Source organism: Typopeltis vanoorti, chromosome 15 (assembly GCF_054136105.1).
Source record: "Typopeltis vanoorti isolate ZY-2024b chromosome 15, IOZ_Tvanoo_1.0, whole genome shotgun sequence".
Classification (NCBI taxonomy): domain Eukaryota; kingdom Metazoa; phylum Arthropoda; class Arachnida; order Uropygi; family Thelyphonidae; genus Typopeltis; species Typopeltis vanoorti.
The window spans coordinates 90,443,031-90,465,772 of record NC_143563.1 but is presented as its reverse complement, the minus strand read 5'-3'; the positions used below and the strand labels follow the sequence as shown (position 1 = coordinate 90,465,772).

General features: G+C 38.4%; 1 protein-coding gene across 1 annotated transcript in view; it reads left to right on the top strand.

Annotated features, from left to right (window-relative positions):
- The window catches only part of Invadolysin (leishmanolysin-like peptidase, invadolysin), a 658,154-nt gene that overhangs the window by 343,909 nt on the left and 291,503 nt on the right, over nt 1–22,742 (top strand). Inside the window, exon 3 of the mRNA XM_090405783.1 lies at nt 21,199–21,229. Within this exon, the coding sequence (XP_090261909.1) occupies nt 21,199–21,229 (31 nt within the window). The remainder of the gene's footprint in view (nt 1–21,198; nt 21,230–22,742) is intronic.

Here is a 22,742-nt window from a genome sequence, read left to right as displayed (position 1 = left end):
ATATAGTGAAAATCAACCTTAATGCTCAAAACACCGACCATTCACACATGCAGTAAATTAGTAGGACATTTTCACGATTCGCGTCGTCTGTTGAAATCCGAGGACAGATGGAAGTGGTGAATCTCATTTAAACCTCGCGAATGCCGCGTGTCCACGTTAAGTCTCTTTAAGCCATCACGTAAATACTTGGTAATTGGCAATTACTCATCTCTACTTAGGATAAAAGAGAGCAGTGGTAGCTATTTATAGACGCATAATGGTGTAAAGCCAGCTAGGGAATCTCATAATTTCGAATGGCAGAACAACTTTAATGTAGCACGCCATCAAATGACCAGCGAAGAATGTTGAAATATAGATACATATAGGATACTTAACCAGTCTTAAAGTAAGAACCAGAATAAAAGAACTTTGTAACTGACCGATTAACACAGTCATAATACATTGGGGTTTGTTTGGCATATAAATTTGTTTTTAACCTCTCACTTGGAATGTGTATTATTATTATTATTACCCAAGATCCCCATGGAGTCAAAGACTCATCTAGGAGCTCCTTTAAACTATACCTTCACTTATCACATGCCATCTGAGTGTATCCTACCTACAATAGGTGACAGAAGAACTCTTAAATCAAATTTTCTTTATTATCATATTGATAGCAATAGTGTTAAAGGTTATCTGGATTTGTTTCAGTTAAGATTTATTAATAAAAATGACACATAGGAAAATGAACCAATACTCTGCTGTTAGGATGCAGAGAGTGGAGGTGAAGATATGTTTATTTTGTGTGGTATACAAATGATTTAGTAGGTGAAAAGTGTATGTAAGAAAATATGAAAGAGTTACTAGTACGTGCAAAAAAGAAGAGTGAGAAAGTAAAAGTTGTCTGTTGCCATGGTATGATAGAGGTGAGCTGAGACAGACAGCCATAATCATGAATGAGTCAGTGCACAGATTGTGTAGGAAGAATGTGTGGAGTGAGTTGATGGAAGGAAGGATTTATAGAAGGTAACTGACTTACATTAGAATGAATTTAGGATCAGGAGTCCTGAGAAAGTTGTTCATTGAGAATGGAAGTGCAGAGTCAGGGAAACTAGAATGTTTAGGGAAAAAGCAGGTGATTGTGGATAACTTCCAGGCAGCCTAGAGGTAAGTAAGTGGGAAATTGATCACATGATACTGAATGTAGCTCCCCAGGTACTTAACTTTAGTGGGCTAAGCAACACAAAGGTGTAATGGAGGTTGCTGGTATTGCAGTTAATGTATACTTATGTCAGAAGCATTCAGAATAAGGACAGGAGTTTTTGGGATTGGCTAGCTCAACTTGCTAAATGTTATAGGTATTAATGAGACTTGGTTGACCAATGATGATATAATCAGAGTAATAGAATGCAAAGGATATGCATCAGGAGGTACATTAGGAGGACAGGGATGCGGAGGGCATTGCATTTGAAACTATCTGGTATGGGATAGAAGCTAACAGGATGAAATATAATTGATTGCTGCTATAATCCAGGGGGTATAAGGGAAATGTAGATGGCATGCATTGGCAAATTATGAGTGCAGGCGAAGTAATTATTATGGGGGATTTCAACTATGGGGACATAGATTGGGAGGAAGAATAGTCACAAGAAAAGAAGGAAATGGAATTTATACAGCTCCAGAAAGAGAGAGAGAGAGAGAGAGATAATTACCTTAGACAGCATGTAATGGAGGGGGACATGAGGTTTGAGAATACTGGATCTGGTTATAGCATCAGAGAATTTAACCAATCCTAGCTATTCTGCTTTTGTTTGAGAAAAGTGATCATGTAGTCTTAACCAGAGAGAGAGATTGTCAGATAAGGAGAATTTTCTGTATAGAAGGGATATATGTAGAATTTACAAAGCAGATGATTTTGACAAGCTGAGTCAGCTTTCTGCAGTGCCATGCTGTGAGAATTTGGAGGGGAGAGGTGATGGTGCATGGGAAGTTGACAAGGGGTGTTTAAGGAAAGCAGTATCAGAATATATACTCAGTCTGGAAGGAAAATCAGGTAAGAGTAAAATGGATGAATAGTTTTATTAAGCAAGAGGTTCAGATAAAGAAAAGATTGTGGAGGGAGTATAAAGAAAAAGGTGATCAGCATACCCATGAACAGTACAATGTACAGTGAGGGAGGTGACCTGTATGATAAGGAAGGCCCAAGTTAATTATAAGAGGAAGCTAACTGATGAGATGTGGATCCTCAGAAGAATTCTTAGGATCCCATGGACTGCCAAAAAAACTAATTTAGAAATATTAGAGATGATTGGAGAAGATAGGAATCTGTTGAAAACCATTAAGAAAAGGAAAACCACCTACCTTGGTCACATACTAAGGCATGAATCCCTTCAAAAAACACGTCTAGAATGATACAAGGAAAAAGAAGAAGAAGAGGAAGACAAAGAACAGATTGGATGGGAAAAATATTAAGGACTGGACCTTTTTGTCCTATGAAGAATGCAAAAGAGAAGCACAAAACCGTACATTGTGGAAGCTCATGGTAGTCAACCTCCTGGAAGGAGATGACATCTGACAAGACAAGACAAGAGCTGATGAGTCCAAAACAAATTCTAAGGACCTCTTTTGCTATGTGGTAAGTTAAAGTTACTTTTTATAATAAAGCAACAGTGAAGTTCGATAAGGGAAATGGCTACTCAGTGATACTGCTACACTTTGCAAAGGCATTTGTCATGATTTCACTTGGAACTCTGTTGCATAAATTGGTGCAAATGGGGATGGATATGAATGTAGTGATTTGGATCAGAAGGTAACTAACTGATGAACATATACCAAAGAGTGGTTTATTGAAGGATTTGAATCCAGGATTGAAATGTATCCTGTTGGATACATTTCAGTGACAGCTATCCTGTTGGAGGTTTAATCAAGTATTGACAGCACTAGGTAAGGATTAAAAACGAATATTAATGCTTCCAATATTTCATATCAGTCACTGAGACATCTTCAGGGAATACAAATAACACTTGTAACAACTACACAAAGAACAACACAATACTTAATGAAACACATAGGTGACTAAAGTCCTATCTAGGTGGTTCACCCTCTATGGGTAAGTGTTTGTAGGTAGCTAGGATGTAAACTGGGACCTCTGACGATTATTGTTTCCCAAATTTTGGGAAGTGTTATGCATTCGTATTTGTTTTAAATTAGGTTGATTTCTGAGTGCCACTGCAGATTCCAAAAACAGTCTTTTCTTTTTAAATTTACTATGGTGAAGCATGGTGGTTTTCTAACAGAAGATCCTGTGAGTTGTATCCAATACATCATCTGCAAGGCTAGATTGACTGTAGTCGTGATCGCAGATGTACGATTTGTGTTCATCTAAATGGACGGTGGCTGATCTACTTGTCTGTCTGAAGTAAGTCACTTGCCGGAGCAAGGTACTTTGCATTCCAGGCACTGAGAGAGGAGAGAGCTGAACTTTGGTAGAACAGATAAGAGTAGCAAATTTCTGGTGAGACTTAAAGCTGTGTAGAGGTTGTACTTTTTTAAAGACCTGGCTATTTTTTCTGATGTGCAGGGCCGTCGCCAGATCAGATCGAGCCCTGAGGCAAACAATTAAATATTGCCCCTGATGGGTTATAAGACAAAAATATAAGAAAATCTCCAATTGCTGTTTTGTTTTTATTACAATAGAAACATTAATGCATAACAATTACATAATAATATTAATTAAATGTTTGCTCTACGGGGATATCGCACAATAAAACTGTTTATAAGCTCTTCTGAGTTTAATTTATAAGCCATGTCTGCCTCTGATGATAGAGTTGCTAGACCAACCAATCTTTCTTGGATCATTACTGTTCGCAAATAATTTTTAATCAGTTTAGGTTGGAAAAACTTGTTTCTGCACTTGCTACGCTAACAGGAATTGTTAGCATTGCGACGGCGCCTACCGCAATATGGCTGAATGAGCGCTAATTAAGCCGCGCCGTGAGGTAGGCCACCTCTGTGCTACACCCTTTCAACGGTACTGCTGATGTGCCATGAATGTAGGGAAGGGTGATGGCATTTCTGAATTCTGAAGTGATGGTTGAGGAATGGGGAGGAACTGATTATTTTTTTTTTTTAATTCTGTAACCACTGTAGCCACTGGAAAGGAAGGTGTTGTGTATATGGTTGAGTTCAATTGAAACAGCGTGTCCACTGGAACAAAGATTATAGGCTCTGTTGGTTAGAATTTTAATGATCCCATATTGTTGAGAGGTGGTGGGAAAGTTTGTGAATGTATCTGCCTGTGTGCATGGATTTTCTATATACAATGAAGGAGAGGTTACCATTCGGAAGGTGTGTTACTAAGGAAGTGCTGGTGAGGATCCAGGGGTGCGTGACAAAGATTGTGGGCAGTCTATGGAATGTTTCCTGTGAAAATAGACTGAAGATCTGTGGTTTTATGGGATTGTTACTGACGATTTTTTTTTTCAGTATACAGCAGCGAGGGGAAGAACAAGAGGTCATCCTATGGAAGTTATGCAAGAGCATTTACTGAGATAACAGCCAACAGGCTTCACTTCGGCAAAGTAAAATTATTCAAAATTAAGTGGATATTGAATATCATTTATTTAGCCGAATAAAAAACTCAGGGATAGGAAATCTAATGTAAGAGTTTCATGCCGAATATAGAAAACAGTATAAAGATTGGCAAGTCCAAGTATAAGTCAACACCTGGTATTGCAGTGCTAGGGCGACTCATAGTAAAGGTGGAGTAAGCTCCAATCACCGTTCTTAGTATTTTCCCATAATGTAAAACACAGCTCCTAGGAGATGTATTACTGTTCTGCATTATGAGAGAAGGTCACCACCCAGACCGGTTTCGACCTTTTTTTGAGGTCTCATCGGTGAGTAGGTAGACCTAGATGTAATACTAAGCTTTTTTGACATATGACACTACTGACCTTAAGGGTGAAGCAGATGCTTTTCATATTCCCCGCTATCCGATGAGGAGAACTGTGAGTGGGAAAAGATTTATGAGCCTGTTGCTCGCCCTGAGTGGGCCTGAGGATTATTCATTGAGGTTGCAGTTTAAGATAGCTTTTGGTCTTTTATGCTTAAAGTAGTCTGTTGCGTCGTAATTTGAGGCTAGTTGAATTAGTTTATTAGGGTGCACAGATGCTTTTGAGAAGAACTTAGTTGTTATTGTAGTCTGCATGAAGGTATAGATATAGGGGACATTTGTGTACTGGTGAAGTTGCACATACGTACGATCCATGGTGCGTTGCAGATCATTGAGATTTATTTTTCACACGTTGTAGTTTGAGTATATTGGTATTGACAGTATGGCTCCAGGCCCGAGAAGCATAGGTGAGTATAGGAGGAATCATCATTTTATATATAAGTAACTTGATTCTGGTGCGCAATTTACTGTTCCTATTAATTAAAGGATAGAGCTGGGCAATGATTTTTGATGTATTTCGACAGATAGTCTTGACATGGGAGCGGAAAGTCAGTTTTTTGTTTATCAATACGCAAGATATTTGATTTCAGTAAACCATGGGATTTTTGTGTTACATGGGAGGATGTCTCCAGTAGGAAGCATTGGTCTTTTGGCGATAGGAGTGCTACGCTCTTTTGAGAGTTAACTTGGAGTAGCCATTTGGTGAAATATTGTTTGATTAGCAGTAGATTTTCCTGCAGTTTCTTGATTGCTAGATGCGGTTTTAAAGATCTGGCCAGTATCGCAGTATCATCTGCATATAAGGCCTTGATAGATGACTGTGGGTTGTGCAGGATATCACACACATATATATGGAAAAAAAGAGTTGGTGCCAGTAGAGATCCTTGTGGGACTCTAGCCAGGATGTACTTTTGTATTGAGAGTGCACCATTCAACTTGACTCGCATGTGCCGATTGTAGAGGTGTGACTTGGTCAGTTGATCCATTCCCAATGGTGTACCAAAAGATATCATTTTGTGTAGTAAGCCATAATGCCAAACCTTGTCAAATGCACTAGCTATGTCCAAGAAAACAGCCCCAGTGCATTGACGCCAATTAAATCCTGTGGTAACATATTCCACTAATCTATATATCTGTTGTGTGGTACTGTGAGATTGTCGGCACTCAAACTGCTCCTCAGGAATAATGTTTTGCCTGTGCACTAATTCTTGGAGTCTTGTGAGAATAACTTTCTCGGAAATTTTGCCCAGGTTTGAGATGAGACTAATTGGTCTGTAACTTTGAGGTAATTTCGGGTCTTTTCCAGGTTTATGTATTGGGATTACATCTGCTAGCTTCCAGTGGGAAGGGAAATATTTGTAGCGAAAGATGGAGTTTATTATGTTAGTCAGATGCACAATAGCTGTGCGGGGTAGTAGTTTTATCACCTTGTTGGTGATTCCATCAGGTCCAGGAGGCTTTTTTGTTCTTTAACTTCTTGATTATGTCGTATATTTCTGCAGGTGATGTGGGTGCAGTTTGACTAGAGTATATCATAGAAGATTTAAGCGTAGATCTGACATGACGGTGGAGCTTGTATATGCGATTGAGGTCGAGGTGGTCATAAGAGGGTTTACATTGACTCTATAGATTTCTTGCTATTGCCTCGGCTTTATCTGCATCGGTATGGATCAGGCCAACATCTGTTTGAAGAGTCAGAAGACGTTTGTTTTTGTTGTTAATCTTTTTGATTAGATTCCATATAGAGTGTTTATCAAGAGAGAGAGAAGTTACTTTTTCCTCCCAAAGTTGACTTCTATGCGCTGTGAGGGCATCTCTTACTGCGGAGTTGAATCTATTCAAAATTCGTTTATCTTGAGATGCTCGAGTGTTATATCTCTTTCTTGCCCTGTTCGTCTCTCTGATCAAGTTCATGATGTCTTCTGGCAAGTGATTTTGGTCTGCGGGTAGTTGTGGAAGTAGTAACTGCTGAGTTAATTTGTTTAGTTAGATCCTTTACAGCTATTTCAATTTCATCTGTTGATTTTATTATCTGCACGGGACCAATATATTTTGGAAGCACCTTGGATAGTTTGTCCCAGGGTATAAAAGAATGTAGAGGGGGAAACAAATTGTCCTGGTTTCCCAGCTGTAATAGAATGGAGTTGTGATAGAAAAATAAATCATTGAGTGTCATTATACTGTACTGTACTGTAGTCTTACATTTTGTAGGATAGCTATGTCCAAAACATCAGCCATGCCGGATGTGTTATGATGGGTAGGCTCGGTGGGGCCTGCCACAACCACATTTACATTTTTGGACTCTTAGTCCAAAAATGTGGTTGTGGCTAGTATTTGTCCATTTTTATTGATAAAACGGCTGTTCCAGTCAGGATGCTTAGAGTTAAAGTCGCCGGCCACGATGACAGGCTCCCTGTTTTCGAGTACGGCGTTCAGATCTGAGAACAGTAGTGTTTTTTGCAGAGGATGGTAAACTGCGAAGATTTTTAGATTACCGGCCGAGCACGTAGAATTTCAATGCCTGTAATCTCGAGATTAGTGGTGGGTGGAATGATGATTGATGTAGTTCTTTACGTACATAGCAGTGCCACTGCCTCTGCAGGATAATCTGTCTGTTCTGTACAGCTGGTATCCACTAATTTTGGGATTATCTGATGGTCGCAGATGGGTTTCACTTAGCAAGAGTAGATCCGGCTGATGTCTTTGGGCAAACTCCTGGAGCTCCAAGACCTTACCCCTTAGGCTATTCGCATTCCATGCTATAATCTGCAAAGAATCTAGTTTTAATTTGTTTCTATTCATTGGTGAGCGCTGATATAATGGCTTGTATGCCCTTTAGAAATCTATTAGTAGATCTTGGTGAAGGGTTGGATCTGCTAAAATCCAACAGCATATTTGCGAGAGAAGAGGTAATGATAGCTGTCAGATTTGCATGTGGTGTTGGCTGTTCCCGGGATGACTGTTTAGGACGAGTTACATCCGCATATGTTGTTGCGGAGTTACTCGTTTGGGAGCATCTGACTTCAGTAGATGAGCGTCTGACAGTTGCTCTTCAAGAGGCTGTAAAGTAATCTCTGACATAGGAGTGCTGAGTGAGGAAGAAAATGCTTCTGCTTCTGTTTTTCTATTTCTTGGATTGTGAGCGCGTCCTTTGTAATTGGCAGTGTGAGGACCGCCACAGTTGGCACATTTAGCCGGGGTAGATTTTGGTTTAGTGCATGTATTTGTTGGATGGGCGACCCCACATTTTAAAGATTTGAATTCAGCCTTGCACATTTTCTGGGCATGGCCAAACCTTTGATATCTATTGCACTGCCCTGTTGAAGCCCTTTTTCTTAATGGTTCTATAGTAATTTTCAGTCCACAGATGTATGTCAGGTCACATTTGTGCTTATAAGCTTGACTGATATCTACTAAAACCAGTGGCATTGGAGTCTTGTCTTTTTTGGTCATTCTGCTGACCTTAACGGGTGGTAGGTCTTGCAGGTGTAGATCCGCAGCCCTTCTTCTGTGGATACGTCTTCCGAGACACTTCTAATCACTACTACCTTGTGGTTTTTCTCTAATCCTAGTGAAAAGGTGTGGTACCGTATACCTCTTGCATTTAATTCACCAGTTAACCTTCGATAATCCACCACTGACCTAGGTTGGATTTTAATACCATCTGTGATATTCTTCGCTTGACTGTATGAAATTTGTAAATTAGACATCATAGTCCTTAGGGACATCCATTTTTTTTTCGCAGAATAATTGGAGGTATATTTTCCCTTGAGGAGGTAGGAGAGTCCAGGACAGGACTGTCTTCTTCCATTCGATCTGCTTTGGGTGATTCAGAGGCTGCAGTTTTGTGTTTTTTGCAAGCGCTAACCACCTTATAATCACTGTGATCTGCGAGGGAATTATCATCAGCTGTTGTTTCAATTTCGCTGGTGCTGTCTTGAAGGATGCTGGGAAGAAGTTCTGAGACTTGAGGGTCATCTGTATCAATCTCTTTTATTCGATGAATCACAACTTTTCCTGGACATTTAGTGTGCACAAGATTGCCTACATGTTTGAAGATAGCCAGAAGTTCTTTAAAATTTAGTTCTTCATATTGTGCCTCCATGGTTAGCCCCAAACTTTGTTCTGTGTGGCAGGACATGCCTTTCTCTTATCAGAATAATAGATAGACAGTTGCTTACCAAGTAAGCAACTGTCTATCTATTATTTCATGTCATTTCATTTCATATTACTGAAATTTCATATTATTTCATTGTTTCATATCAGTATATGAAACAATGGCGATACTAGCGGCAGTAGGACAAGTGCCTTTGTTGTAAATTCGGTTGACTTACCTGGATAAACCTCTGCGTAGCTGATTCTTTGATGTATAAGAATAAGAAAGACCTCTTTGAAAATAAACCGTTTATTTATAGTAGCAAAACTATTTACTACTTGTAAATTAACTAGTCAAAAATTCCTTAAATCACATTTTCTATCAACACTCAAAATCAGAATTCACTTCGTCCATCATCAAACTGCCGTCCACTCGTAATACTAAGACAATTGATATTTACGTCTTTAGGGGTGAAGCAAGATGCTTTTCATATTCCCTGCTATCTGTTGTGGTTACAGTGAGGGTAAAATTTACGAGCAGTTTGCTCCCCCTGAATGGGCATGGAGATTATGCATCGTTATGGGATGCTAATATAGCTTTCGGTCTTCTATATTTGAATATGTCCGTTGCCGTGTATGCTGCTGCTTGCTGAACCAAATCGTTGGGGGTGTGTGGATGTCTTTAGGAAAAACTTGGATGCTAAGGATTGTAAAAAAGAGAAAATATAGGAAATATTTGCATCTCTATGAAGTTGATTGTTTCTAACATACCACGGAGCGTTTCAGAATCATTCTCAAGCACTTGTTCTGCACTCTTTGTATCTCGATAATGTTAGTATTACAGGTGTGGCTCCAGGTTGGAGAGGCATAGGTGCTTATAGGACGAATCGTCATCTGGTATAGTTGCAATTTGATTCTGTTGCTGAGCTTGCTATTTCTATTAATTAGAGGATAGATCTGAGCTATAGCTTTAGATGCCTTTGTGCATGCAGACTTGGTGTGCTGATTGAAAGATAGCTTCTTGTCGAGAATTACACCCAGGTAATTTGTTTCTGTCTGCCAGGGAATTTTAGTATTGAATAGTAACACATCTCCTACAGGAGACATTGGCTTTTTTGAGAAAAGAACGGCTGAGCTTTTCTGGTGGTTGACTTCCAATCTCCACTTAGAGAAACAACCCTCCAGCTTTAGAAGGTTTTCTTGAAGCTTTCTGGTAATGAAATGGGGTCTGAGAGATCTGGTTAGTACTGCCGTATCGTCTGCATACAGGACCAAATTGGAAGTCATTGGATTGTGCGGGATGTCTGACATGTATATAGAGAACAGCAATGGAGCCAGTAGAGATCCCTGAGGCACTCCAGCAAAGATGTGGCACTGGGAGGATGTAGAACCGTTGATTTTAACTTGCATTGATCGAATGGATTAGATGAACCATTTTTAGTGAGATACCGGCTGAGATAAGTTTGTGCAGGAGTCCAAAATGCCAGATTTTGTCAAATGCTTTGGATAAGTCTAGGAAAACAGCTCCTGTGCACTGGCGCCAGTTGTAGCTGGTGGTGATGTATTCGACAATTCTGTGGATTTGCTGGGTAGTACTATGGTGTTGCCTAAAACCAAACTGTTCTTTAGGGAGAATGTTTAGGTCATTTACTGAGGTTTGGAGTTGTGAGAGGATGACCTTCTCTGCAAACCTACCCAGATTGGAGATGAGACTGATTGGGCGATAATTCTGCAGTAAGTGTGGGTCTTTGCCTGGCTTATGTATAGGAATTACGTCAGCTAGTTTCCAGGTGGAAGGAAAATAGTGAAATCTTAAAATTGCATTTATTATACTGGTCAGGTGCACTACTGCTTTTCGGGGCAGAAGTTTGATCACCCGATTTGTAATGCCGTCTGGCCCAGGAGCTTTTTTGTTCTAATTTTTTTAATAATGTCATATATCTCAGCAGGTGATGTTGGTGCAATATGGTCAGTGCTGGTGATAGGAAGATTGAGTGAGTGTCTGACCTTGCTGTGAATCTTATATATCTTATATATGTGGTCAAAGTCAAGGTTTCCATATGAAGGCCTGCATTCGTATGGAAACCTCTAAATTGTATGCTATAACTTCTGCTTTGTCTACATCTGTATGAGGGCCCTGGTCAGAGAATATTGGGGGAAGGGATCTGTCTTTGTTTTTGATATTTTTCAGTAGTCCCCAGATGGAGACTGTATTTCACCTACTGATCAGTAGGTGAAATGGAGGATAACTTTCCATCCCATACTTGGTCTCTATGAGCTTTGAGTGCATCTCTTACTGTCCCATTTAATCTGTTTAGATTAAATGGGGCAGTAAGAGATGCACTCAAATCTTGTGGTGCACATGTGTTACGGAATTTTTTCCTAGCTCTGTTTTTGTCTCTGATCAAGTTCATGATGTCATCAGGCAAACGATCTGGCTTGTGGGCAGATTTGTAGGAGGAAGCTACCTTTATAGCAGATGTGAGATTTTTAAACTGCAGTTTCTACTTGTTCTTTTGTGCGTATGTGAGGAGCAGGTCCAATATAATCCTTCAGTGCTGTTGACAGTCTTTCCCATGCTATGTAGGAGTGAGAAGGAGGAGACAGGTATTCTTGTTTTCCCAGCTGTACTAGAATTGGGTTATGATCGGATGATAGTTCATCCATGGATATAATGCTGTATTGAAGTTTGATATCCTGCAGGATAGCTATATCCAGGATGTCAGTAGTGCCAAGCGTACTGAGATGAGTTGGTTCGGTGGGGCCTGCCACAACAGCATTGTGTGATCCTAAGTAATTGGAAAGGATGCAACCATTCTTGTTGGTGTTTGAGCAATTCCATGCAGGGTGCTTGGAGTTCAGATCCCCGGCTATAATGGTCGGCTCTCTGATGTATAAGATGGCATTTAGGTCAGAGTGTAGTAGAGATTTTTGGGGAGGGTTGTAAGCTGAGTAGATTTTTAGTTTGCCAGTGGAGCTGGTGACTACTTCCATGCCATTGATCTCAAGGTTAGTTGTTGAAGGGTTGCTCACAGAGTGGTGCTTAATGTAGTTTTTAATGAAGATGGCAGTGCCGCCGCCTCTGTAGAGTAATCTGTCATTTCTGTATAGGCGATAACCCCTTATTTTAGGATTGTCTGAGGGGCTTAAATGAGTTTCACTGATTAATATAACATCTGGTTGATATCTATATGTGAAATCTCGGAGTTCCAGAATTTTGTTATTGAGGCCATTTGCATTCCAAGCAACCATCTGAAGAGATGCTGGAGTGAGTTTGTTACTATTCATTTATGAGAGCTGTGAGAATGACCTGCGTTTCATGAAGAAATCTTTTAGTGGAGGTCTCAGTAGGGTTTGATAGGCTGAAATTTTGTAGCATGTTTGTTAGTGAGGCCGTAATAACAGCTGTTAGGTTTTTAGGTGCTGTTGGTTGATTTTGTTCTGGAATTGGTCTAATTGTACGGGTCACATCGGTATAACTTCTTGTTTGCTTTTGGGTGTCTCTATTATTGGAGGTCTCCGACTGTGGCCGCTGAGTCTCTGGTTTTGATGCCTGGGCCTCTGGTGTTCTTGTTCTTTAGGAGGAGGGCTGATTGACTGCCTCCATCCGTCTGTTCTTTGGGTGCTGAGTACATCCTTTGTAGTTCGCAGGATGAGGGCCACTGCAGTTGGCACATTTGGCCAAGGTGGTCCTCGGCTTTGTGCAGGTATTGGTTTCGTGGCTGTCTCCACATTTTAAACATCTATATTCCACTCTGCATAGATTCTGGGCATGGCCAAACTTCTGGCACCTGTGGCACTTCCCAGAAGATGATCTTTTCCGGAGTGGTTCTGGTGTAACGATGAGACCACAGACTGTTTTTAAGTTGTAGATATCCTTGTATATTTTATGAATCTCAACAAGGACTAATGGCATGGGAGGCTTGTCTGCTTTGTACATTCTGCTGACCTTGACTGGAGGCAGATCCTGAGAATTTAGGTCAGCAGCTATTTCTGCTGTGTCAATGTCTTCAAGACACCACGAAGGATCACTTTTAAGTTTTTTTCAGAGCTGAGCGCAAAGGTATGATACTGGATGCCTCTGTCATCCAGTTCTTTGGTCAACCTATAGTTTGGTGCTGGCTGGATCTTTATGCCTTCATCCATGTTTTTAGCATTAATGAAGCCAATATGCAGATTGGACATTGTGGATCTTAAAGCTGCCCACTTCTGCTTTTCTCTAAGGATGATTGGAGGCACCTTTTCTTTGGGAGAAATAGCGGTGTCCGAACCCTGAGAATCCTGTTCCATTTCAGTATTGTCATTGTGAAGTTCTTCTGTTGTTCTTCGCTTTTTGCGTGCACGCACTACTACAAAGTCTGAAGGAGTAGAAGGCACCGAATCTAAATGATCTTCAGCGACAACGTCTGAGACACATTCGGGGGAAAACGTGTCATACGATATCACTTTTCCCGGCCAATTATCACTCAGCAGCTTTTCTAGTCTGAGGAATTCCATGTATACTTCCTCGAATTTGGTCTCATTCAGAAGTTTGCCATTACAATAATTTAAAATGTGTTAAGACACAGATGGAGAAAGAGTAGAGATTTCTCAGGTGTCCCGAGCAGGTAAAGATAATCCTGTGGACTTTTGAGGTTCCACTAGCAAATCCCGTAGACACTCTTAGGTTTCTACCAGCAGTAAAATGTCACTATAAGAAACAATGGCGATACTAGCGGCAGTAGGCCTAGCGTATCGCCCTTGTAATTATAAATGACTTACCTGAATAAAGCACTATGGAAAATAAAGTGACTGTTTATGGTAGCAAGCAATTAACTACTATTACTAATGAATAAGCATAAATAAATCGCTAAAAACATATCAATCAAATTCACAATTCATCATCAATAATACATGCTACGAAACACTAACACACGAGCCGCCATCTTTTCTCCGATCACCACATAATACTAAGACATTTGACATTTATGTCTTTAGGGGTGAAGCAAAGTGCTTTTCATATTCCCCGCTATCTGTTGTGGTTACAGTGAAGGTAAAATTTACTAGCAGTTTGCTCCCCCTGAATGGGCATGGAGATTATGCATCGTTATAGGAGGCTAATATAGCTTTTGGTCTTCTATATTTGAATATGTCCGCTGGCTCGTATGCTGGAGCTTGTTGAACCAAATCGTTGGGATATGTGGACGTCTTTAGGGAAAACGTGGATGCTAAGGATTGTAGAAATGAGAGAATATAGGGAATATTTGTGTCTCTGTGGAGTTGATTGTTTCTAACATACCACTGGGCATTCAGAATCATTCTCAAGCACTTGTTCTGCGCTCACTGTATTTTGATAATGTTAGCATTAGAGGTGTGGCTCCTGGCCGGAGAGGCATAGGTGCTTATAGGACGAATCGTCATCTGGTATAGTTGCAATTTGATGCTGTTGCTGAGCCTGCTATTTCTATTAATTAGCGGATAGATCTGAGCTATGGCTTTAGATGCTTTTGCGCATGCAGATTTGATGTGTTGGTTGAAAGATAGCTATTTTTTTTGTCGAGAATCACACCCAGGTAATTTGTTTCTGTCTGCCAGGGAATTTTAGTATTGAATAGTAACACATCTCCTGCGGGAGACATTGGCCTTTTTGAGAAAAGAACGGTTGAGCTTTTCAGGGGGTTGACTTCCAATCTCCACTTGGAGAACCAACCCTCCGGCTTTAGAAGATTTTCTTGAAGCTTTCTGGTAATGAAATGGGGTCTGAGAGATCTGGTTAGTATTGCCTTATCGTCTGCATATAGGGCCAAAATGGAAGTCATCGGATTGTGTGGGATGTCTGACATGTATACAGAAAACAGAAATGGAGCCAATAGAGATCCCTGCAAAGATGTGGCACTGGGAGGATGTAAACTTGCATTGATCTATTCTGAAGATATGAATGGATTAGATGAACCATTTTTAGTGAGGTACCGGCTGAGATAAGTTTGTGCAGGAGTCCAAAATGCCAGATTTTGTCAAATGCTTTGGATAGGTCTAGGAAAACAGCTCCTGTGCACTGCCGCTAGTTGTAACTGGTGGTGATGTATTCGACAATTCTGTGGATTTGCTACTATGGTGTTGCCGAAAACAAACTGTTCTTTAGGGAGAATGTTTAGGTCATTTACTGAGGTTTGGAGTCATGAGAGGATTGACATTCTCTGCAACCTTACCCAGATTGGAGATGAGACTGATTGGGCGATAATTCTGCGGTAAGTGTGGGTCTTTGCCTGGCTTATGTATAGGAATCACATCAGCCAGTTTCCAGGTGGAAGGAAAATAGTGAAGTCTTACGATTGCATTTATTATACTGGTCAGGTGCACTATAGCTTTTCGAGGCAGCAGCTTGAACACCCTGTTTGAGATGCTGTCTGGTCTAGGAGCTTTATTGTTCTTAAGTTTTTTAATAATATCATATAATTCAACAGGTGATGTGGGTGCAATATGGTCAGCATTGGTATATGACCTGTCTGTGTTAATACTAAGATTTCAATGGTCAGAACTTATATCTTTACTGTACGAGTTGCCAAAAAAGGTGCACAAATACAATTGCTGAAATAAGAGCCAACAGGCTTCACTTTGGCAAAGTAAAATTATTCAAAATTAAGTGGATATTGAATACCACATTATTTCTTAGCCGAATAAGAAACTCAGGGATACGAAATCTAATCTAAGAGTTTCATGCTGAATATAGAAAACTATATAAAGATCAGCGAGTCCAAACGTAAGTCAACACCTGGTAGTGCAGTGCTAGGGCAACTCGTAGTAAAGGTGGAGTAAGATACGATCACTGTTCTTAGTATTTTCCCATATTGTAAAACACAGCTCCTAGGAGATGTATGACTGTTCTACATTATGAGAGAAGGTCACTACTCAGACCGGTTTAGACTTTTTTGAGGTGTTTTTAAGTAAAGACCTCTCTAAAAATTAGGTGATCCCCAGGCCAACTCCTATGAGCGACTGGAGGATCGTCCAACTGAGCGTTGTTCTACTCAGTGACAGGCTCACCCCATCACCAAGAAGAACTTCTCAGCGTTGGCTCTACCCAGTGGCAGGCTCACTCCACCACCAGACAGAGCCATAATCTCAGTGGTGGCTCCACTTAGAGATAGGCAAAAACCTACCCCAAGCAGAGCTTCTCATGCATCCTGGAAAATGCACTCATTAGTATGCAGACCTAGATATAATACTAAGGTTTCAATGGTCAGAACTTATATCTTTACTGTACGAGTTACCAAGAAATGTGCACAAATACAATTACTGAAATAAGAGCCAACAGGCTTCACTTCGGCAAAGTAAAATTATTCAAAATTAAGTGGATATTGAATACCACATTATTTATATACCACAGATATAAGTTCTGACCATTGAAACCTTAGTATTACATCTTGGTCTACCTACTCACTGATGAGACCTCAAAAAAGGTCGAAACTGGTCTGGGTAGTGACCTCTCATAATGCAGAACAGTAATACATCTCCTACTAGCTGTGTTTTACATTATGGGAAAATACTAAGAACGATGATTGGAGCTTACTCCACCTTTACTACGAGTCGCCCTAGCACTGCAATACCAGGTGTTGGCTTACACTTGGACGACTTGCCGATCTTTATATTGTTTTCTATATTCGGCATGGAAACTCTTAGATTAGATTTCCTATCCTTGAGTTTCTTATTCGGCTAAGAAATAATGTGGTATTCAATATCCACTTAATTTTGGATAATGTAAGAGCATGGTTACCAAAGGTGTAAGGAGTAGATTTTTTTTTTTTTTTTTTTTGCAGAAAAGGGTGTGAATGGATGGAATAGGTTGCCAATGGTGGCTGTGAGTGCTTTCTTAGTGAAAGAGTTTAAGGTGAGGTTTGATAGGTATTGTGTGAATAATGGATCTCTTGCGATAAGTCATTTGACTCCAAGAATTCCCTAGTTGTGTCTTTTTTTCTGTGCATCATTTTTCTATGAGTGAAGAAAGAAGTTTGACATGTATTCTCACAAATTTAGAAATTTAGTGGTTTAGAAATGGAGATAGGCAAAAACAGAATGACTAAATAAAACAGCAGTGTAAGGGGATGAATGATACATATCTAAGCAGCAGTGTGATGATCACTGTTGCTGCTGACAGGAAAACAAAGTCCCTCATATTGTGGAATCTTATTGATGGAATGAATGTTTTTAAAATTATTTCCAGTTGTGAAAATTTATTAAGATTCTTAATTGCAAGTGAAGGGAGATGTTTTTCTTAACCTGTCGAGAAAGAAATGGAGAAGTTCTGGCCAAAAACGAAAATGAAGAAATGAGAAATCCATGTGAAAAGGAGCTACTTCTTCTCTAGCCAAATATGTAGCAATTCATCTAATATATCTTATGTCAGGAATGTGTACAGGGAAATGTGATCAAAAAATTGTTTTCACTAGAGTAGTGTGAATACTGCAAGGTTCCCTAAGATTTCTAGCTATGAGGATCATTGAAATTCTGTTTGGTATCAGAGATTACTTCTATGTTCAGTGCTCACTACCTTCCAACAATATCATATATTGCAAAAACATAGAGTAGAAATACAAATTATTTTTTATTAATAATAGAAATCAATTATTTTCCTGTTCATCTGTAATATGAGGACATGATGAATTGTAATGCCACTATTAAACCACATAGAATAACTCGATAGTAGAAAATGTTCATTCAGACATTCAACTAATTTCATGAAATAAGTTGTCTGAATAAACATGAGATAGAGTGAATAAAATAAATTAAGCTACAAATATGTAATGACCACAATGACGATGATGATGTGAAACACAGTTTATTTCCAGAAAGTAGTTGATTGTCTGAATAAACATTTTTTTGCTATCAAGTTATTATTTATTATCTATTATTTCATCAATGTTAGAAAGCAACAAATTTCTAGAAACTAATAAAATAGACTAACTAACAGTCCATCTTCTGCATTAATAAAGTATGCATTCAAACAAGCAGCACGGTACAACATTCATTTAATCATTTGAGGCACATATATATTTAATTTGTGGCCATCTAGAAAAATGACAGCATACCAATTAAACAGAAATAATTACAGTATGAATATAACTTTAAAAAATACCTGTAGTTGCTTAGGATGAGAATTTGCCAAAATTAAGTCTGGCAGATTCTTTAAGCATGGATAAACCATCATTCCAGTTAAATCAGGATGATGGAAAAAAATCCTGGAGTGATAATATTCTCATAGGATCCTGATTCATGCCAGGTTGAAACAGAGGAGAGAGTTTATTCTTAGAAGTAAGCAGGAAAATAGAAAGTTTGATTGGATTAGGGGGGGGGGTAGATTGAGAGTATTTCGTACCAGTGTTTTTTTTCCTGTCAACGCAATCTCCATGGAAATTACTTTGGAAAGAATTGAAGCGAGAGAAACTGGATGGTTATTTGATGGTAAAGATTTTTTTACATTCATTTAGAAATGGTTTGAATCTGGTCTAGTTTCTAAACTGCAGGATAGATAACAGTTCAGTAGGAGAGAATAAAAAGATGACATAAAGTAGGAGTCAACTGTGAAGTATAATCTCTCAGAAGAATTGTAGAAACATCTTATCAAGATATTTTTTGGTATTTAGTTTACCCAAGAGTGGATATGATGCAAGCTCCCTGATTTTGACCCTTTCAGAATCGGTTTTGGATAATTTGCTTGTAACTTTGTATATAAATGATATAGGAAATGGCTTAAAGGGATCGTCAGTTGTTTGCTGACGATGCAAAGTTGTGTAGCGCAATAAAAAATCAAGCTGATGTTGAAAGTTTGCAGGATGATTTAAATAAGCTGGTAAAATGGGCAAAAGATAATGGATGTCAGTTCAATGTGGAGAAGTGTAAAGTCATGCATTTTGGGATTAAAAGATTACCAGCTGTGTACTACATTGATGGAAAGGTACTCCAAGAGATTGATGAGGCTAGGAACTTAGGGGTATTGGTAGATAGGGAGATGAAGTTCAGAGTACACATTGCTAAGGTGTCCAAGATTGCACATAGGATTACTTGGTTGTTGAGGAACACATTGACATCCAGAGATAAAGAGGTTATTATTCCCTTTTATAAAGCATTGATACTTCCACATTTGGATTACTGTGCTCAGGTCTGGTCACCTGGATTCCTTGGAGATGAGGAGGCTGTGAAAGTGTTCAGAGAAAGTGCTCCTACATTGATAGATTGAGAGCTTGTGGATTGCAGAGATTGGTTGATAGGCAAAGAAGAGGGGATATGATAGAAACATTTAAATTACTGAAAGGTTTTTATAGGATTGATGCAGGGAAAATGTTTCAGCTGTGTGATAGTGATGGAAGAACAAGAGGTCATCTCTGGAAATTAAAGAAGAGTGTGGTTAACAAAGGTGTCAGAACAAGGTTTTTTGCCTGGAGGGTGGTGAACGAGTGGAATTCATTGCCTGACTTAGTTGTGAGCTCTTCGTCTGTAAATGAATTCAAGAAGAGATATGACAGATATTGTTTTGCTAGTTTGGGTCTCCCGCGATGAGTCTACTGACTGCATGGAGATACCCGTAATAATAATAATAATAACTACCTCATGCTTTGTATAAACAAAAATGTCAGTGAAAGCCAATTGCAATTCTTCCCTTTGTACTACCTTGGCATGCTTTATAGAATTAAGGCTAAGATAGGAAATGAGTATATAAAGTGAAGTGGGAAATGAATGTCACTATATAGTAAAGAATGTTTCAGTGGTATATTCACAACAAATTGGATTAGAAAAGTATAAGCAATAATCCAGCTAAGGAAGTGAGTCACAGAAATTATGTTGATCACCCACTAAGCCTTCCACTAATACCAGACAATTCATGGATCAGAATGGCTGTGTGAAAGTTGCTTTATAGGAGAAGAAATTAACACTGATCATAGTCTGAATTTCCAGGAGGACAAACAACATCCTCAGTATACTTAGAAGGATCACTAGTGAGGAAGAGATATAGAAGAATGCTATAAAAATTTGGAATATACCTACCCTTAGAATCCTCACATTTAAGATGGTAAACCAGAAATCTTCCTAAAAGTTGTTGATATTTCCTGAAGAAGAAATTCTGATTAATACACATGCATACAAAGACTAATTATTTCAGTAATTTTTTTTTTTTTTTTTTTTTTTTGTAGTTCTGTTGTCCTAACTGCCTTATACCTTTTCTTTGGGTATTCTCATGGGAAAAGTTCTGCAAAACTGGCTACCATTATTTCACCAAATTCCTGTTAAGCTGTAAAAACAATCTGCTGGCTGACATCCACAAACAATTTCAGTTTCAAACTTTTTAAACCAAATTTATCTTGCTTCATTATATCTACCTCAATTCATTTGAACAGCTTTTTCCTGACATTCCTTTAAGACTAAAGAACCAGAACCTCCATTTGTTGTCCACACATAGCACCTATGTATAGTTCAACCACAGATGAGAGAACCCTCGACATTTTTGTGCAAGGCAGAAGTCAATCCATTTCAGGGGAGTGTTTATTATTACATGATGGAAAATTAGCTTTTCTTTTATGAGCCTTCTAGTTTTTGAAGTGTAACTATTTTGCTTTTGTAACAGTCGGAAAATTTTATGTATATGTGATTTTGCATGTTTTATTCTTTTCTCCCCTGAATCGAATTGACTCTTCTTGGCACTCTGTCAGCTACAGTTCTCTCAACTGTGGCAGACTATACTATTAGTTTTCATTAGGTTGTGTATGATTTTTTTTTTCCTTTTAAAATTCTTTTATTCTATTTACTATTGCCAAAGATATACTAAAGCATTTTGGAACAGTAATGGCTTCCTCTCAAAGGAAAAGAGAGAGAGAGAGAGAGAGAGAGAGAGAGAGAGAGAGAGAGAGAGTCTTTATTGTAGAAATATCTTTCTTTCCCCATGCAGTTGATTATCTTTAATGGTATAGGTAATGAACAAAAATTGGTGGACATAATGCCTGACGTTCATGAGATAAAGAATAACATTTTGCAAATAACATGCAGACTTTGTCCCACATATTTTACTTCATTGATTTCTCTTATCATTTAAAACAATAAATCATTCATATGTTTCAGGTGATTAATTAGCTTATCTCTGTTCATTTAGTTTTAGCAGACTGGATAAAATGATCCTTTATTAATGCAATTTTAATTTGCAGGTTACCAAAAGAAAAGTTTGAAGTAATTAATGTAAGTGTTACAAACCTCTTAACTCTTTATTTTCTTATTTAAAACTACCTTTTTATAGAATGTATTTAGTATCTGTAATAATTGAAGAAGTGTTTTATATAATACCAAGAACACAGTTCCAGAAACTATTTAGGTAACAGCAGAGGTGAGGGATAATAATTGTCAACTCTATTTATGTGAGTCTGTTTTTTGACTAGTGGAAAGCAATTATATATAGTGTGTGCTTGTTAATACAGATACATATCCTAAATCACTTATTAAGGCTGTTACAAAGTTTTCTTTCCACCACAAAAGAAAAGAAAAAAAAAAGACATAATACTATATATGCTTAAAATGTGATCTATAGTTTAGTTCAAATAGAGTGATCAGTTTAGGCAGTAAGGTCTGCTTTATTTTATAGTACTTTTTGTAGTTTACATTTATCTAAAACAGATATTACAGGAATATGTACTATATAGGGTTATAATTTCTACAGTTCAAAAGTGTCTCCTATCAAACTGTTACCCATTTATTATACACTGCTAATAATTTATAGGAGCATATCAAAGAAATAAAATGGAATGAGAGAAAAAGATGAGCATGTGATTCATGTTCAAGCTTATACATTATTACTAATATTACTTTATTTTCTTTCATTTTTTTAAAACAAAATATAGATGAGATAGCCATAATAATTTAATTAATATTTCTATATCTTACCAAAGTGAAATTAGTATCTTTTATGAAAAACGTTCACTGATATGCATACATTTTGATCAGTTGTACACCTACAAGCACTACTTTTCTTCATTTATTTTCCTACTTCAGCAAGATTAAAGTAAGAAAATAAAGCAGCTTCAAGTCTTAAAATAAGTTACGCATTTGGTATGATTGGATACTCTTGTGTTTGATTGAAAGTCTGAAGATTACATTTCCCAAATGAAAGGGAGTTTTATGCAACCCAGTTTATTGAGGCTAGGATAGTTTAAGGCAGAGGAAAAGCTTTTGTTTCCATATTTAATTTGGTGAAGCAAGGTGGTGTTTTTCCAGTCTCCTTCTCCTTCCAGTTTGGCCATAGAAACAAGTTACATCACTGCATAACTTGGTAAACAGCAGGAAGAACAGAAGGTTCAATCTGATCTGTTGGCAATAATTTGTGCAGTATAAAGGTAGTCAGGAGACTATATTTTCTTTTAGGGTTTTTACTGGCTTTTCAGAAGCTTCACTGATATTATTGATTTACTGTTATCCAAGTTTAGAAGTCAAAGAGAAGTTATAATATGGAATGTTAGTATTTGTTTCATATAGTGGGAGATTGTAACCATTGATCTTGAAAGTGTTGTCACTGTTGGTTTAGGTATTTAGCTCTGCGCATGGAGGGAGAGATTCATATACACACTGAATTCCAAGGATCCGTCAGGTTGATGTGTAATCAATGTTTCTAGAGGCAGGCTGCAAAATTAGGTAAAGTAATAGTTAATCAAGGTGATGTGATGATATACAAGGTGATATACAGGACACAAATTTAACAAAA